Genomic DNA, 19022 nt, shown 5'->3' on the forward strand with positions numbered 1-19022 from the left:
TGACTAAAAGAGCCAGTCACACTCTCAGGTTGTCGTAGGCTCTATTTTTATGCAATATTTTTTACATTAGTTTTAATATAATCACAGAAAGAGACTCCAATCATATGATAACTATATATGGTAATGGTGTGATCAGAGTAAATGTGTGTCTCACTAATGATCACACCCATCACCAACAGCATTGTCATAAGCTGAGTGGGTTCTTGGGTGCGGCAATGGCTTTATAACCCTCCACAAAGGTTGAAGTCCTGCTGCTCAACGGAACAAAAATTCAAACTCAGTTATCTGGAGTAGAGAAAGGTTCACAGCACTATTCTAGCACATTATTCTAGTCTATAATTTTCTATCCATCTTCTATTTCACTCACTTTGTGTGCGAAGGGTAAAAATGTCAACAGCATTAGAGGTGACTGGATTCTTCATGTGTTTGGTCGGCTGGATGGTTACTGGCCTTGCTGTGGCTAATGACTACTGGAAGATATCTAGTGTGCAAGGCACCGTAATCGTTTCAAACCGCCTCTATGAGAACCTATGGCATGCCTGCGGCGAGGACAGCACTGGAAGGGACAACTGCCAAGACTTTCAATCCATGTTAGACTTGCCAGGTAGGAACCAATTTAAAATGAAACCAGGTTATTAGGCTTGCTCTGTAATATCAGCACACCTTAAGAGTAATTAATTCCTATCATGAATATAAACGTATACAAGACTGTTTTATAATTTTGCATTGGATTTTTGAGGAACTACACTTGGACCTGGAACTTGGTAAAACTCTTACTCCATGTTCAATCTCTGGCAGCCATTTTGTGTTGTAACAATAATGGAGAACCGCCTACGCCCACTTTTATCTCTTGATTTTATATTTCAAGTATTTCTGGCTTTTATTAAATGATAAACATATACACAAGTAATCGTAGAAACAGCTTTTTGAGACTCTGAAACAATTGAAACAATTGCTTTGCAAAATGATTTAATCTTAAAAATAATGGTTCTCTGAAGAAAATTGTATATCAATGGAATCATTCTAAAGCTTCTTTACTGTGGACATTTTTTTTTTTTTTTTTACCTTTATTTAACCAGGAAAATCCCGTTGAGATTACTAATCTCTTTTTCAAGGGAGTCCTGGCCAAGACAGCGGCACAGATCACAACGATTCAGTACATTACAGACAATTTCATAACAATTTCATAAGACCATTTAAAAACATTTACAAACCATAGATTTAATTTCCAAACTTTTCAGCAAAAGTTTAAACCGGCCTATTGAAACCAGTTCCTTTAATTTCCAGAATTTTTGTAAGTTGTTCCATGTTGTGGGGCAGAATAGTGAAGTGCCACCTTACCCGCTTCAGTGCGGACACTTGGTACAGACATTAGCAGTGAGTATTGTGAGCGTTAAGAATATAGTCCAGCTCCTTTTGGTTGAATATATTCACACAGATATGAGGCGAGCAGACGCAGAATACCCTTATAAATAAACATATACCAATGAATGAGTCTACGATTTTTTAAAATGTTCTTCACACTATAAAAAAATATATATATTTTAAGAACTGATCACTGAAAGGTTCTTTGTGGAAACAAAAGTGGTTCTTCTATGAGATTGCTGCAAAAACCTCCTTTTGGAATCTTTATTTTGTAAGTGTTTTGAAGCACTCTAACACATCAAAACAGTTTTTGTCGTTAAAACTGAATCTATATTAATAAAACTGACCCAAGATCAGTTAAAACCATATTAGACACTAGTTCATGCATGAGTTTACCAGTTCAATGCCCCTAGCGGCAGAACCACTGAAACTGTAAAACGTTTTGAAACAGTAAATGACGTTTGCTGCAGGCTACGCAGGCCAGTTTGATTTGGTTCTGAAGCACTGATTCGAAACAAAAGATTCAAAAAAGTTTAAAAGCTTCATGATGCAGTGTTAATGAAAGCACCTATTACTACCATAGATCAATTATGCAAATCATAACAAAGACCACTATAATGATTAATGATAACCTTTTATATGCATAATTTTATAAACACTTTACCAAATTTTTTATGCAATGAAAGTCTGAACTATATTGTAACGGTAAACCTGAAAACACCAAAGTTACAGGCGGCTATAAAAGAAGACTAAACTCTAAACTCAAAAATCAAATACTAAACTCTTTGGGTTTTTTTGTCCTTCTTGTTTTCAGTTCATATTCAAGCAGGTCGAGCATTAATGATCATCGCCCTGATCATGGGGCTGGTCGGTATAATTTTATCTACCATGGGGCTGAAGTGCATTAAGTTTGGGTCAAAAACAGATGAGGCAAAAGGCAAGACTATGGTCATTGGCGGCATTATCTTCATCCTTGCAGGTAAACAGAAATACATTGTCCATATGACCATGCAGTTTCTATTATTGTTCAGTTGTCTGCATGTTTCCACCTATTTATCATCTATAATAATTGAGAATTTTTTATGTCTCCATAGGTGTTTGCCCTATGGTGGCTGTATCTTGGTATGCTGCACGGATTGTTGCAGAATTCAATAACCCGTTCTATGGAGGAGTCAGGTGAGAAGACTCACATTCACACACATTCTTAAATCCACACACATTAACTTATCTAAATGGGGACATTCCATAAACTTCTGTTTTCATATACTGCTAATTACAATAACATAACCCTAATCTACATTCTAACCGTAACACTTACAGAAAACGTTCTGCATTTCTACAATTGACCCTCTATGACTCTCTAAACCAGGGGTGTCCAATTCTGCTCCTGGAGGGCCACTGTAATGCAGAGTTCAGCTCTAACCCCATTTTAACTCACCTGAACCAGCTAATCAATGTCTTACTTGGCAAAGGAGAATCCTCTATGCAGGTGTGTTGAGGCAAGTTGGAGCTAAACTCTGCAGGACAGTGGCCCTCAAGGACCGAGTTTGGACAACCCTGTTCTTGGGTAATGGTGTCAAATTCCGCTCCTGAAGAGCCACTGTTCTGCAGAGTTTAACTCCAACCCTTATAAAACACATCTGACTCCCAACTGAATCATCAGACCAAGAAATCAACAGAAACATAGATGGCAACTCATTATATATCAAGTACATTGCGTCTTACAAATTAGGACATCCTCAAACGGAGTAGGCCTATTGTCAGGTTTAGCACACTTTCGGATACAAATTTGTTCCAGATATATCGTCAAGTAGCCACATACACCTAACTATCTGCCTTTGTTTGCAGATTTGAGCTGGGTACTGGTCTCTATATAGGTTGGGCTGGTGCAGCGCTGTGTATCCTGGGTGGTGCATTCCAATGCAGTGCATATAAAAGAGCCTCTCAAGCGAAAGACAAAGGGTAAATATCACACATAAGACAATTCTCTACACTGTAAAAAAAAATGAAACCAGAAAAATTAGTTAACTAGTTAACTTTAAGTTACCTTACCATATACGGTGGAAAAACTGTAAATGGTTTAACATCACATTATCTGTAATTTTCCTGTAAAATACTGTCAAATGAATGGGATTTTTTTGCAAGGAAAAATGTACTTGGTTACTGACGTAACCTCGGTTCCCTGAGATAACTGGAACAAATACTGCGTCGCTAGATGCAATGGGAATTTTTTTTTCTGATTACTAAAGATTATAGAATAATGAGAACCGAGGTTACGTTAGTAACTAAGTACACTCCCTTTGGATTTGGTTCACTCGTACTGCATCGCCAGACGCAATGGGAACCCAGTCCAATCGCGCCTTGCTTAGAACTACAAAACGACAATCATTCTGGGGCCCTGGCCCAAAGCATATGAATAAGAGCCCAAGGGTGCCAAGGTTAAGATAAGGCAATATAAAGCCCAACAACATGGGACTCGCATGGAGGGTTCTAGTGGGTTGAGCTCACGTAGAGGTCAATGGCCAGCTTACACAGACAGTACCTGTGCTTACAAGGGACATCCAGGTTATAGAATCTGGCGAATGTGGACGGCGAGGACCAGCCGGCCGCCACACAAATGTCACCAATAGACACTCCGCTGGACCGTGCCCAGGATGAGGCCATGCCTCTGGGGGAGTGTGCTTTAACTCCCATTGGGCACTATAGGCCCATCAAAGCATAGGCCAACGCAATCGCATCCATCATCCAGTGGATAAAACAGTCTTTCCTTCGTAACCGAATACCTTTGGTGCGGCCACCGAAGCACACAAAGAGCTGCTCACACTGCCTGAATGGGATAGAGCGCTCGATATATGAGCATGGAAGGGGTGCGACCCTAATCCAGCAGCTCCAGGAGGAATGACAGTACCAGTGAAATGTCACAGGACAGTGGGTCTTTACTCCTAACTGCACCCCAGCTGGAGAAGACGGACTATTTAAGGGATTGGAGGCCTCTTGTGGACGGGGCTCTAGCCTCAGAAATAGTGTTCACGACTCTCTAGAGGCCAGAGGTGAAGGGCCCACAACGGGGCTGCTGAGTGCAGCTGTGTCAGCTCTGGGAACCACGGTTGGTTCCACCAGAGGGGGCCAGCAGAAGGACTGCCAGTAATAGTCTAAGTAATAATCTATTTAGTAAATGTCTACTCATGAGTATTGACCGTGCTATGAACAGGCAGCTTACGATAAACCTGCCACCTGTATTATTGTGGTGGAAATCAGTACATTTTAAAGTAAAAATGCAGATTTTGCTAAAGTAGGTATATTATAAAGTATGAGGTATAAAGTAGATATATTAACATTATATCACGTAATAAAATATACAAAATAAACAGACATTCTGTAATACTGGAAACATTGTCATAGTATTCTTTACTCCTTATAATTCTAATCTTGCTGGTTTTTTATGATGTTTTTTTTCTCTCTTTTTAACAGGGCATATTACCCAGGTGGAAAGCCAAAGACAATCTATACTGCCGCTCCATCTACTGCAGAGACGTCAAAAGCTTACGTTTGAGACACCAGGGTCACCCATATTAACAAGGCAGAACTTTTGTTACGTTGATATTTGTTTTACTCAATTATGTTTTTGCTACTTTTTTTTTTTTTAGGACAAAATGCATGACAAATGTAAAGATCACTTAAATTATCATGAATGCTGAATGTCTGGAATAAAATATGTTCTCTGAATTAAGATATCTAGATTGGCAACACTTTACAATAAGGTTCGTTAGTGAACATTAGTTAACTACATTAGTTAACATGAATTAATAATGAACTGCACGTATACAACATTTATTAATCGTTGTTAATGTTAATTTCAACATTTACTAATACTTTATTAAAATCTTGTTAACATTAGTTAATGCACTGTTAACTAACAATTAACAGCTGTTTTTTTATTAACTAATGTTAACAAAGATTAACAAATACAGTAACAAAGGTTCATGGTTAGTTCATGTTAGTTAATACATTAACTAATTTAAACTAATGAACCTTATTGTAAAGTGTTTCCTAGATATTTTGCCGTGGTGTTTAGACTTTTGTTTTAATGTATAGGGGAGACTAGGGAAAGCTTTTTACAGCAGAGAATATTTCTCTTCGTAGGTTCATTTTTTAAATGTAATTTCTCTATGGGAACTTACATTACACATTGGCTACAGAAACGCTTTGTAACATTTACACTGTTATTACCCTAGGAAACACACATGATCACATGATAACTGGCAGGTCATGTTGACACATTGTATTTGGTATTTGGGACCAGACATTAAATGGCCTTTCATAGGCTTTTCTGCAAAGTTTCAATAAAACAATAATGACGTCTACACAATTATCATAATGTATTCCACATGTGTTCATAAAAATATGATGATATTGGACATGTAATTAGGAGAAAGTCAGATTTCACAAATTTATATAATACATATAAAATATGATTTAAAATAAAACATTTAAAATATAGAAAATCATATAGAAATAGCATTTGAGACAACTTCCTCATGTAACAACTAGCCCATCTACTCTAAATATGCTTAGTTTGAGTAGAGACCGTCCAATGCCCAATTAACTACACAATATGTCAAAAAGGAAATGTGAATAAAAAAAAATTTTAACTGACAATTTTATGGTTCTGATTTCTGAAAATGAATGTATAAATGTTGCCAATTACTACATCACATCATATCTTTCAAAGTAAAGTGCAGTAAGGCGTTCCCTGTAAAGCTAAACTAGTTTAAATTCAAATGGAAGCAAAACTGAAATCAAAGTCTTAGGTTGGGCCATGCAGACGAAAATGATGGAAGAGCAGAGAGAGGTGGATCGTAATATTAGCCATTAAACTTTAATAAACAAAATAAAGAAGATAATAAAAAATACAGGAATCACAGGAGTAGCCTACCTTTTACTTAAACTAAAAAACAATACAGGACAATGAACGGAACCAAATTCAGGGCTTATATATACATGACTAAATGACAAACTCAACCAGAACCAGGTGTGCAACATCATTAGTTATTGTAGTTATGTGGTATTTCCCTTTAAGGCCAGCCCCTCCTCCCATGACGTGGAGGCAGAAGGCAGTTCAATAAACTAAGTGTACGGAGCAAGACGGCTTCTGTGTTTATGTCTATCAAAAACTACAGTAACCATGACAACAAATGAAGAGCGGTAATGTGGGGAACAAAGGAAACAGGAACAGAACAAAGGAAAAGGAGATACAAACTAAAAGTCCATAAAACAGAATGAAAACAAAACAAAAAGGACACAAACTGGAATATTTTTTTTTAAATCTTTGGTAACACTTTATAATACTGTTCCATCATCAATACATAACTACACAGGAACAAAGGAGTAATGCACTATTAACACTCTAGTAACTACCATTAACTAACAAGAAACTTTGATGAACTAATTAAGTAGGCCTAATAGTGTCTAGTCAAATGTGATATTCATATTAGCTCATCAATAACTATTATATTTTTCATACCTCCCAGAGGATAACCACTATATACAGATTCATAATTAATATGAATAATGCATAATCATTAATTTGGTAACACTTAGTTTAGGGTCCTATTCTAACTATTCATACTTATTAGCATGCATATAACTAGGATTTTGGCTGTTTATTATTACTTATAAAGCACATATTAATTTGTTATTCTGCATGACCATATTCTACCCAATTCCCAGCACATAAACTTAACAAACCTTGCAAGCTATTAATGAGCAGCAGGAGCATGGTAGCGGGGGGGAAGGGTACAGAGTACCCAGGGCCCGAGGCAGGGGGGGGGCCTTAGAAGTCGCCGAGCTTAAGTCAAAAGTCCCCCCCCCCCAAACCCCAACCCATACACACATTGGAGAAGTCGCCGAGCTCCAGTCAAAAGTCCGTGGCGGGGGGCACAGCTAGATGGTTTGTACCCAGGGCCCAAAATTTGGTACTACACCCCTGATGAGCAGTAATTTGGAGTTTATTGAGGCAAAAGTCATAGTTAATAGTTAGTTAATAGTGATAACTGGACCCTAAACTAAAGTGTGACTAAAGTTTAGTTTAGTTTTTAAACTAAAGTAAAGTGATCTAAAGTAAAGATCATGGTAACCCACTAGTAATGACCAAATCCTTCAGAGGGAATTACTAATTATTTGGATCAATATTCTAAAGTGTAAAACATGATATCTCTCTAGTTATTAGTGAAGTCATTGTAAGCTTTTGAGTTTTTTTCTAAGGTTTTGGACAGTAATGTTACTAATTATGCCACTAATGAATTACTAATTATTTGGATCAGTATTCTAAAGTTAAAAGCATGACAACTCCCTAACCTGTATAATAGTTGTCAGAGTTTTTAATCAGAGTTTCTTGTTAGTTAATAGCAATTACTAGACTGTTAATAGTGCATTACTCATTTGTTCCTGTGAAGTTATCTATTAATGATGGAACAGTAATCTAAAGTGTTACCAAATATTTTAAAATGTAGAAAGTAATCACTGCATGGTTAACATTTAAACATATTTATGCTTCATATACTGTATGTGCATACTCAGATTATTTATTTCAATCTGTGCTTGGTTTCATGAACATATGTGCACAAAGGCTATGGCTTGAAGTAATCCCAATGAAAATATAGCTGCAAGCAGCGATGACGGGTCCAAGACCCAGCGCCACCGCCACCCCGGAGGCTTTAGGGAGACTAAGAGTCTCAAAAACACCCAAAAGTAATATTAAAGTTTGATGCATTATCATGGCAACAGTATTTAATATATCAATAATCCTTTTGCAGGTATATCTGTAGTGTCTTGACATTATACTGTTGAGGTTTGAAGCAAATTAGGTAAAAATAAGAGGGTAATTTCAAAGCATTTTTAAAGTGACACACTTCCTGCTGCCAGTTGGTGGCTCTATGACTTTGACTCACAATAGTCACATCCATGTGATCGGTCTCATACAGTGAACACACTGCTGAAGTTTTATCAAAATCAGTCAGTGTCCAGAAGTTATGACACACTTCCTGTTTCCCTTTTTTCACCATAAATTTGTTGCCTCGCCACTGCTAAACCATTCAAAAAGCCATTTAGCATCCACAATGTCTTGGCTTCAGGTTGACTGAGTTTGGTTGTGATCGGATTAATTCCCTAGGAACTCATATATGTGTACTGAGTTTCATACATGTACGTATAAGTGTGTATGATATATGAACCAAGTTTTTGGACCGCATTCAAGGGGGCGCTGTGGAGCTCCCCGGCCACTCCCAACAACCAGCTTCTGTTTGGCCCTAATGGCCAACGATTTCAACGTGTGGCAAGTTTTTTTTAAGTTGTATACGTTTTTTTTCGAGTTTTTTAAGCATGATGAGGGCCCCAAAAGTGCCAGAGTATTCAGGATTTTGTTTTAAATAATAATAATTCTTATAAAAACAATAGTGCCTAAAAAGAAGAAGAATGAATAATCCTAAGGAAAACAATAGGACCTTTGCCCTTTCAGGGCTTGACAATAACAATGACTACATCTCTTTTATGTTGGTAATCCCTCCTCAGCTTCCTACGTGTTTACACTGCTGACACGGACAGTCTGGGATTATAACTGAGGCACTATCAATGATTAATACCTCTGAGCATCGCCTCCTTTGATTAAATCTCTATGGAGGTATTATATATCCATGAGTATATCCATATATAACATGAGTTTTAGGCTACACTTTATTTCGATGATCCACTATATGCCTACTAACTCTCATCAGAGTATTAGGACTAGTAGACTGGTAGTGTTAGGGTTCGGGTAATAAATTGACATGTTGTTGCAAAATTACTTATAGTCAGTAGCATGTCTGTTGGGGGAGCAACAAAATAAAGTGTTTGCCGATAATAGGCAGAGAGTCTACTAAAACTAATGACTGCTAATTGTCATGTAGTTGCATGTGTAGTAGAATGTGTAAAGTGGACCATCGAATATAGTGTTTCAGAGTTTTATTTATTTTATTTTTAATGGTAAAAACTCCCGCCCAATAAAGTATACTGTAAGTAAGTGTAATATAGACTACTGTTACCAAATTTTTATTTACATTGTTTATTTGATTGACTACATTGATTATTTATTAGTTCTGCAGTTACAATGTGCAAATGCATTTGTTTTATAGACGGACTTCTAATTGTATTTTTATATTTTGTATACAAGCCGAAATGTCCCCCCCTATAAACAACAAGTGAGCTGTTTACACACAAAGCCCATGAGAGAGACCACGGTTCTCGGCATGTGACTTGGCCATGACAAATAAAGTGCTGCTGCTTGTGCACAGAGTGTCAGTGCCTAGTAATCTCCCCCAATGCTGACTAAAGCGAACCAACCCAATCCGCTCAGGCAGGTATAGCACATGCAGAAAGCACAGCAAGCTATCTATCCATATCCGTCTGTCTATTTGGAAAGCTGGAGAATGTGTGAAGGGGATTTTAGCTATAACCCTGTCAAGCCTGATTAGTTGGACAATACACATCCTGAGTACAAATACCATCTCCTCCCCACGGGTCACTGCTTTCTCTGTCCTCAAGCCTCAGACCTCACAAATTAGTCGAATCATCACTGCCAGGTATGAAATTCATAATGCATGTTTAAAGGACCTTCTGTTGGGTGTTATGTGGGACATGAGTAATGTTGATTTTATGACGCTGTTATGTAAAAAATAATCTGAGTTTTGAAGTCACTCTGATGTTGGAAAGACTTACTAGATGACATATGAAGAATATTATTGTACAGTATAGCTTGAAGGACTTTTTCTGTAATAAAAGTGAGTGACTTACATGCAATGATTGTTGCAGTTAGGTTTACATTGCATAATGGCTTGACATTAATCTAAGCATTAAGTTATTGTTGTTTTGATTGTTTGTTTGTTTGTTTTTGTTTAAGTCTCTAAACAACAATGAGTCCGAAACAGGTCGTCTTCAAGAAAATATCCAAGGACAAGTCGGTAAGTTAAGGACAACTTCAAAAATATAATCAACATAACTATACAGGTAGAAATAGTACCTTAATACAGTAATAAAGAGAATATATTTGAATGAATAGGGTACAAAATAAGCCTGCAATGCTTTTATTCTTTCTCTTTAAATGGTCATTAAAAGAAGATGCCTAAATAGATGATAAACAACAATTTAATACTAGACTTGATTAATAGAATAAACTTTGATACGGAGTTGACTATCCATCTATTCTCCAAACCCACTTCCTATGTTGAGTTGAGGGGATGCTGGAAGCCTATCCCAGATTCTCAGACCATGGGCAAGAAAATACCCTGGATGGATGGACACTTTCACTCACTGGCAATTCAGTGTCTCCATTTCATCTATCCTGCATGTTTATGGATTATGGAAGAAACTGGAGCACCCAAGGGGAAACCCAAGCCCACAAAGCAATGAAAACTCCACACTGACTCAGCCAGGACTCGAACTAGGGATCTTCTTGTTGGAGTTGACTATATACAGTGTATATATATATATATTATATATATATATTTTTATATAAGTACAATGTAAAAACATATATGTACACAATAATTCCATTGTATCAAATTATTAATTTCAATGTAAATACATTTACATTGGGGTGGTGATGGCGCAGTGGATAAGACACATGCCTTTGGTGTGAGAGACCCGGGTTTGCTCCATAATTAATGACATACAGAGCTTTAGCATTAACCCCCCATAGAACCATCAGCTTGAGTGATATACAGATTTAAGACAGTTTAGTAATGTCTTTAAGCAACAGTTTTAACATGTAGACGTATCAGTGAAATCCGGGACGTCTATGCTGTAGCTTGGCTATGTCCGTGACATTAGGAATTGGAAGCCTTGTAATCTGAAACAAAGAAGACAACAGCCAGAAAGTGCACAGAAGTATGCTTGATACTTACAGTGGGACGGTGTGAGGGTTGCAAGCAGTTTGAGAATGTTTGTACATGGCCTATGCCTTATTGACTTGGCCTGTCTGAACTAATTTGCGCTCGATTTAATGCACTGTGAACTAATATGAACATTTAATGACAGTTGGGTTTTTATTAACTAGCGTTAACAAAGATAAATATATATTGCAACAAATGTATTGCTCATTGTTCATGTTAGGCCTAATGTTGTCCAACTGGACAACGGCCACATCAAAATATGATTTGTGGCACTACAGAAACATTGGAAAATGTGTGTTCAACATGCACTGGATGTGATCGGTTATTAGTCTGTTTATTTAAGATAAGTGGACCTGGGAGAAAGAACAACACACAAAAGTCTTTTTGTGTTTTTGAATCAGGTTGGTGTGTATATGGGGAAGAGAGACTTCGTTGACCGTGTTGACTCAGTGGATCCAGTGGGTACGTGAGATAATCATTTTACTGTGATTTAAGGCACTTGCAAAGTTTTCTTAAAACTTGTATTTACTTTTACCTTTTTTCTTCTCCATCAGATGGCGTCCTTCTCATTGACCCTGAACAGCTGAAAGGGAAAAAAGGTCACTAGATTCATTCAAAGTTTACAAACTGACCAAAGGATAAATCAGATGTATTATAATGAGAAGCACTTTGTGAATGTGTCGCCCCCTAGCGTACGCCAGCTTGTCTTGCGTGTTCCGATACGGCCGTGATGATACGGACGTGTTGGGCATCTCATTCAGACGAGAGATCTACATGGCCACCCGGCAGATCTACCCCCCACTGCAGGACAAAGAGCAGGGCATTCTCACCAAGGTTCAGGATAAACTACTGCGCAAACTGGGTGACAATGCCTACCCGTTTTTCTTTGAAGTAAGCATCTTCAAGTGATTACATTAGACCTTTTACTTGCAAAATTAGAAAAGATACTATGGTAGGCTACTGAATAACATCAACTTATTCATGTACCATGGTATTTACATGTTTTTTCAAGGTGCTTCAAAGACCATGGTACCATCACAGTCAATTCAACCTTTATTTAAAGGGTAAATAAACCCCTGATCAGAGCCTGACTCGACCCACTGGCAATATTTGAAAAATGCTGGAAAAGTGGGCAGAGCCCAGCGGAGAGCTTTATACAATTCAGATTGTTTTCGAAGCAGCTTTATAGTGATAAACCTCAGGAAAATGATTCAATGATGCAAACAGACTTCATTTCGGCCGAACAGCAGCTCTAAAAGACAATAGTATCATTTCAGTCAGTGTTGATTCAGTTTTGTTGTAAAGATCATCAATTAAATTAGTTAGTTTCATCTATAAAGCAGTTCTGCAGAAAAAAGTTTTGTCATCGTCCAGCTCCAATTGTCAGTGCAGTCAAATCAACAATATTGTTGAATGTTAAAGGGTTAGCTCACCCAAAAAATCTGTTATTAATTAATCACCTTCATGTCGTTCCAAACCCGTAAGACTTTCATTCTTCTCAGGAACACAAAGATATTTTTAAATGAAATCTTAGAGCTTTGTGTCCCTCCATTGACAGCTACGCAGCTGACACTTTGACGCTTCAAAAAAAGTTCATAAAGAGATCATAAAACTACGATCATTCTCGTGTTATGCTGCACGTTTACGCAAGAGCCAAAGAGGTTTGTTCTAGCGCGTCAAGTAGGTTCGGTTGAGCTTCTGTTTATGTTCGCTAATCAATGTTTGAATAAAGGATTAAATTAAATCTGTTCATAAAGTGCTCAAGTTTCTTCAGAAAATTAGGAGTAAAACGCTCAATTCATATGGACAAGTTTTAAGATCTCTTTACAATTTTTTTAAAAAGTGTAAGTTTCGTAGCTGTCAATGGAGGGACAGGAAGCTCTCAGATTTCATTAAAAAATTGTAATATGTGTTCTGAAAATGAATGAAAGTCCTACAGGTTTGGAACGACATGAGGGTGAGTAATTAATGACAGATTTAAAATTTAGGGTTAACTATACCTTTAAGTGTCCCCAAGCAACCCAGAGGCAACACTGACAAGAAACCCAAACTCCATCAGATCATACTTTTTTGTTTTGCATTCAGTTGTAATAATGACCTGCATCCAATCTCTAAACTGCTTGTGCGTTGTGCCTATCCCACCGTCTCTGGCTGTAGGATGCATAGACAGGCCATTGGAGGACTAACAGGGCTATCCATTTACAGTCTCGTTCACACCTACGGGTGAAATTTAGTATCGCCAACTAATACCCTAATAATGAAATCATTTGAGACAATTTTGTGTGTGTGCATCTGTGTTATTTAATTTTGATATATAAAACAACGTCTTATGTTTTTGTATATTGAAGGACCTGATTTCTGTTTCTTTAGTTCCCTGATAACTTGCCCTGCTCAGTAGGAATACAGCCAAGCCCAAAAGATGCTGGAAAGGTAACATCTTACTGTCAAACATTATTCTGCTAAACTATATAAATATGTCATCAATCTTACTCAGTCTTTATTTTGTATGTACGTGATATATGGCCTCTGAGTGGTGTCATATCTATAATTTTTCACAGTACTGTGCTGTTGAGTTTGAGGTGAAAGCCTTTTGTGCTGAGAGCCAGAATGCAAAAGTTCGCAAACGGTTAGTCCAGCCTACAACTCTTTGTTCTTATTCTCTATTAGGGTGGAAAAACTCTGTTGTATCCACGCCTACCTTGATCTGATTGTACCACTTTGATTATCCTGATTTGCTTATATATATATATATATATATGTGTGTGTGTATATTACCACAAGTTAAGTGTCAAAAGACAGAACAGGTTCCCTCATGTAGTTTGTGGAGCAGTGAAGACCATTGTTTGGTATAGATCTCAACGATAATATGTCTTGTTCCCCTCCACCACCATCAGGAGCACAGTGTGTTTGACGATTCGCAAGGTCCAGTACGCTCCAGAGAATCTCGGACCAGCTCCCTGTGTGCAGACCAACCGTGACTTTCTCATGTCTGACAAACCACTGCATATGGAGGCAAACTTAGAAAAACAGGTGGGTTTAAAACAGACCACCAGGCGAGCATGCATGTGTCTTTCTTTGTTGTTAGCAACGTTTCATTCTGCTTTTTAAATGAAGAATGACATTTTATGATCATTTATGATCATGATTTGGACTTTTTTTCTTGTAGACTTACTATCATGGGGAACCCATCAACTTAAGTGTCAAAATCAGGAATGACTCCAACAAAAATGTGAAGAACATCATTATTTCTGGTAAGAGCGAGTTTGAAAGTGTTGACAAATCGGTAGAAATGAGAAATAAGTGTTTAAGTTTAAATTTCAGTTTAAATGAATGAGCCAAATTCTTTAAAATGTACTCTTTAGTTTGATTTGTTTTACAACCTGAACAAACCGTGCAATTTTATAAAAAGGGACTTATTGATTTTGACACGTAGGGCCCTATTTTAAGAATCTAAGCGCATGGTCTAAAGCGCACAGCACAAGTGCACTTAGGTCGTGTTCGAATCCACTTTCGCTAGTTTAACGACGAGAAAAATGGTCGGCGTGCCCGGCACATGGTCTAAAAGCGTTGTCCCTATTCTGGGCGTAACGTGCAATAAACCAATCAGAGTCTCATCACCCATTCCCTTTAAAAGCCAGTTGCGTTCACGCCTTGGCGAATTCACTATTTACATGGTGGAATTTGCAAGTGAAAAAAACTAGACGCTACTCCAGAGAGGGAACAGATCTGCTCGTGCGCGTGGTTAAAGCGAGCAAGCAGACCATCTACGGGACAAGCCGGATTCACCATATCTTTATGTAGGGCATACACAATTATAATCTTTTACATTGTAATCCTTTTATTTTTAATATTTGGCATGTTTGTGTGCTGGTGCGCATCCATGTGTGTGTAATAAGAGAGAATTACTAACACACTCTTTAAATAACAAAAAAAAATACTGCGCCATTGACTTTAGACCAGGTTTCAGATGGTCAATGGCGCAATCTATTGGTCCATGGGCGCACAATTGGGCTTAAATGCATTTGCTATTTAAACAATGTGGCGCAGGACGTGAAAATGATAACTGCCTCGGGCTGAAACTAGCAAAAAACACGGTAACACTTTATTTCAATAGTGCACTTTAGACATTCTACTAACTATAAGTAACTTTGCAACTACATGTCAACTAACTGTCATTAGAGTATTAGTAGACTGCCTGCTTTATATCTGCTAACACTTTATTTTGATGGTCCCCCAACAGATATTCTACTCACTATAAGTAACTTGGCAACTACAAGTCAACTTATTATTCTAACCTGAACCCTAACACCTAACCATAACCTAACAGTCTACTACAGTCAACTAATACTCTAATGAGAGTTAGTTGACATGTAGTTGCAAAGTTACTTATAGTTAGTACAATGTCTAAAGTGGACTATCGAAATAAAGTGGAACCAAAAACACTTGCGTCTCATCTGGTGTCGCATTGTGACGGGTGTATGATAGGTATGATAAGGTGTCCTCTCTATAAAACAGTTCTCTGTTTGTTTTATTTCTCAGCATGTTTCTATACGTTGGTTGGACCACATGACTTTGATTTGGCAGACTTTTTTTTGTCAAATTTTTATAAAATGTTAACACAACTTCTTGCTTTTTTCTGAGAAATAATATTTAAATAATAAATAATATTAGGTTTTATTTTCAAGAGTTAGTTTTATTATTCTAATGATATCAGTACAGTTGAATATCACACCCTGATATTTTTGCTCAAATTCATAACGTCAATAGTGTTGCATATATATATGTTTTTTTTAAATTAATTAATAGATTATCTGCATTATCTTATTGACCCTGGCAAATTCATTAAGGTTCATTAGTTAACATTAGTTAACTACCTTAGTTGATCAGAACTAAGAATGAACAATACTTATTCAGCATTTATTAATCTTAGTTAATATTAATTTCAACATTTACTAATACATTATTAAATCATTATTAAAAAGGTTGTATTTGTTAACATTAGTTAAATGCACAAACAATGAACAGCCGTATTTTTTATTAACTAACATTAACAAAGATGTATAAATATTGTAACAAATGTATTGCTCATTGTTAGTTCACGTTAACTAATGTTAACTAATGAACCTTATTGTAAATTGTTACCAATATTTGTATACACAGTCAGTCATAAGTCAAGTAGAATGCTGTAAATATAAAATAACACACTTGTGATTGTTTGCCTTTTAGTGGAACAAATCGCCAATGTGGTACTGTACTCCAATGACAGTTATAATGAGACAGTGGCCATAGAGGACTCTGGGTAATCGTTTTATACAGATATGTAGATGTAATCCAATAAAACAATAAATGTTAATCTGATTGAAGATTCCTATTTGGTGCAGGGACTCTGTTGATTCAGGTGCCAAACTGGACAAAGTTTACACCTTGCTTCCCCTCATGGCCAATAACAGAAAAAAGCATGGCATCGCTCTGGATGGAAAACTGAAGCATGAAGACACCAATCTAGCCTCTTCAAGCATGTGAGTCTGAAGATAATGAGAGCTGCTTTAGTTTATTGGGGAAAAAAATTTTTCATTAATGCCTTCCAAATGTTTATACGTTTAAATGCTCTATTGCAGCATCAAAGAGGGAGTCCTGAAGGAAGTTCTGGGGATCATGGTGTCTTACAGAATTGTTGTGAAGCTGATTGTTGGAGGGTTTGTATCCCATGACACAATATACTACTACAGTACAATAAAAAACACACATGCTGGATGTGTGTTTAACCGGTTGTGTGTCACATTCATCCTAATGTTTTCTGTTTTTCTTTTTCATATAGGATTATGGGAACCAGGTAAATATTAAATGTATTCAATCTTGGGAGTCAGAGAATTCCATATTAATAAAGCTCTAATGTGTGTGCATATGTGGAGTCCAAAAATCTGAGACCAAATTGAAAATCAGTAAAACCAGGGAGCTGAATATATGGCAGGCAGGGGTATTTGTTAAATGTACAACAAACAAAACAATAAACACACAAACCGCTAACCAGGGAATGCAGGGAACTGAAATTTTGACTGACAAAACAAAAAGAGAAACACTAGGGCTATATATACACACAGGCTAACAAGTTTAACAGGATAATGAGATTAAAAAACACACTTGGGGGAGAAAATCAACATGAAAAACTAAAAAAGGCCTACAAAGATGGCAGACAGCAGTGGAAGTGTAACAAAAGTCCATGGAAAAACACAGATGCTGCGTCCAAAATTGCATACTGTCTAGGTAGGTACTTCCTTTGAACTTAGTGTGGATGAATTCGAACATACTACATCCACCATTTTGTTACTCTCACGTGACCACAGTTGCCACAGTTGACCTGCACTTCCATTCATAAATTCTCTCCCGTAGCCTAATGGCATAGTAATGTGTCCATCGACTGCGCACTTCAGAATCTCAACGGAAGTAGTAGTTTAATCAAGGACTTTTCCCCTACTGTTTTTTTCTTCTTCAAATATTAATTTGGAGATACTACTCTTTTGGTGTACTTTTTTCGCATTCTATATAGTAGGGAAGTATTCGATTTCGGACCACAGCGAGCAAACATATGACAAAATCTGAGATTCAAAATCTTATTTAAATCTAGTAAAAAAAACTTTTTGGTCAAACTTTATATTAGGTGTCCTTAACTACTATGTACTTTGTACAAAATGTACATTTACTATGTACAAAAAATAAATACAATGTACTTACTGTGTTCATATTGTATTGCTGCTACTGAGGTGGGATACGGGTGTAAATAATATATATATATATATATATATATATATATATATATATATATATATATATATATATATATATATATATATATATAATATAATATAAAGTGAGACCAACTTTTTTGCTAGCGGTCTCAGACTTTTGGGCTATATTGAGATCCATTTATATAAGCTTTGTGTTTTGACATATCAGTGAGGTTGGAGTGGAGCTCCCTTTCCAGCTTATGCACCCGAAGCCTGACACAGGTATTATTATATACGAACATGCGTGAGTGTCCTTACGTATGTTCTTTTATCTGTCTCTTAAAAATTGTGTGGTTCACATACAATTATATATAAGCAACTCCTTAAAAATGTTGTTTCTCTTTATTGCCTCTTGAAGTGAAAGAAAGGTCAGTCATGATTTAAACAGTTTACTCTGCATGTTCAAGAATTAAGATTCAAATTTAAATGATATTTTTTTATTTAATAATAACTCATTTTTATGTACCTTCAATAATACATGTGTAATGTATCTGCTTCTTGTCCTTTTTATGTGACTGCGTGGCTGTATGCAGCGAACTGGAGGATGAAGTGGTATTTGAGGAGTTTAAGCGTACCTATTTGAAAGGCATGGCCGAGGATGAGGATGAGGGACACGTATCACCTGCCGAGAACTGAGGAATGCATATAGTCAACCAGTTCTTGAAGCATAGTTACATATTTAAGGCTGTTCAAAATAAACAATCATACAGTATAGAGAGCATCACTGAAATAGAGCAGTGATCTGGACTGTTATTAGCATATAAAGCTATTGTCAATTTGAACAATTTCCAAATATAGAGTTCTCTAGAGACCATTCTTCAGCTTCCTGACATTTTAGTGTATATCTTTAGTAATTTGAAAGACATGCTTTGCTGGAATTTGGTGAATAAACAACAATAGTATAAAACTAGATAGTAAAGTCCTAGCTGCTGTGTTTTTTTTAGTTGTA

General features: G+C 36.8%; 2 protein-coding genes across 2 annotated transcripts; both read left to right on the forward strand.

Annotated features, from left to right (window-relative positions):
• Positions 1-250: 250 nt before the first annotated feature.
• Positions 251-6024, forward strand: cldn15la (claudin 15-like a). Its single transcript, XM_077193707.1, has 5 exons — positions 251-604; positions 2180-2344; positions 2460-2541; positions 3214-3327; positions 4837-6024. The coding sequence occupies exons 1-5, from the start codon at positions 388-390 to the stop codon at positions 4916-4918; spliced, it is 660 nt and encodes a 219-aa protein (XP_077049822.1). The 5' UTR covers positions 251-387; the 3' UTR covers positions 4919-6024.
• A 3778-nt stretch (positions 6025-9802) lies between these two features.
• Positions 9803-18983, forward strand: saga (S-antigen; retina and pineal gland (arrestin) a). Its single transcript, XM_077194026.1, has 15 exons — positions 9803-9980; positions 10298-10358; positions 11690-11750; positions 11843-11887; positions 11980-12179; positions 13659-13718; positions 13847-13914; positions 14183-14318; positions 14455-14539; positions 16515-16587; positions 16670-16807; positions 16907-16984; positions 17107-17121; positions 18243-18295; positions 18432-18983. Exons 2-15 carry the CDS (start codon positions 10311-10313, stop codon positions 18455-18457), a joined length of 1086 nt encoding a protein of 361 aa, XP_077050141.1. The 5' UTR covers positions 9803-9980; positions 10298-10310; the 3' UTR covers positions 18458-18983.
• Positions 18984-19022: the final 39 nt, after the last annotated feature.

Source organism: Siphateles boraxobius, unplaced genomic scaffold (genome assembly GCF_051911475.1).
Source record: "Siphateles boraxobius isolate OS27281-9 unplaced genomic scaffold, OSU_SipBor_1 1, whole genome shotgun sequence".
NCBI lineage: Eukaryota > Metazoa > Chordata > Actinopteri > Cypriniformes > Leuciscidae > Siphateles > Siphateles boraxobius.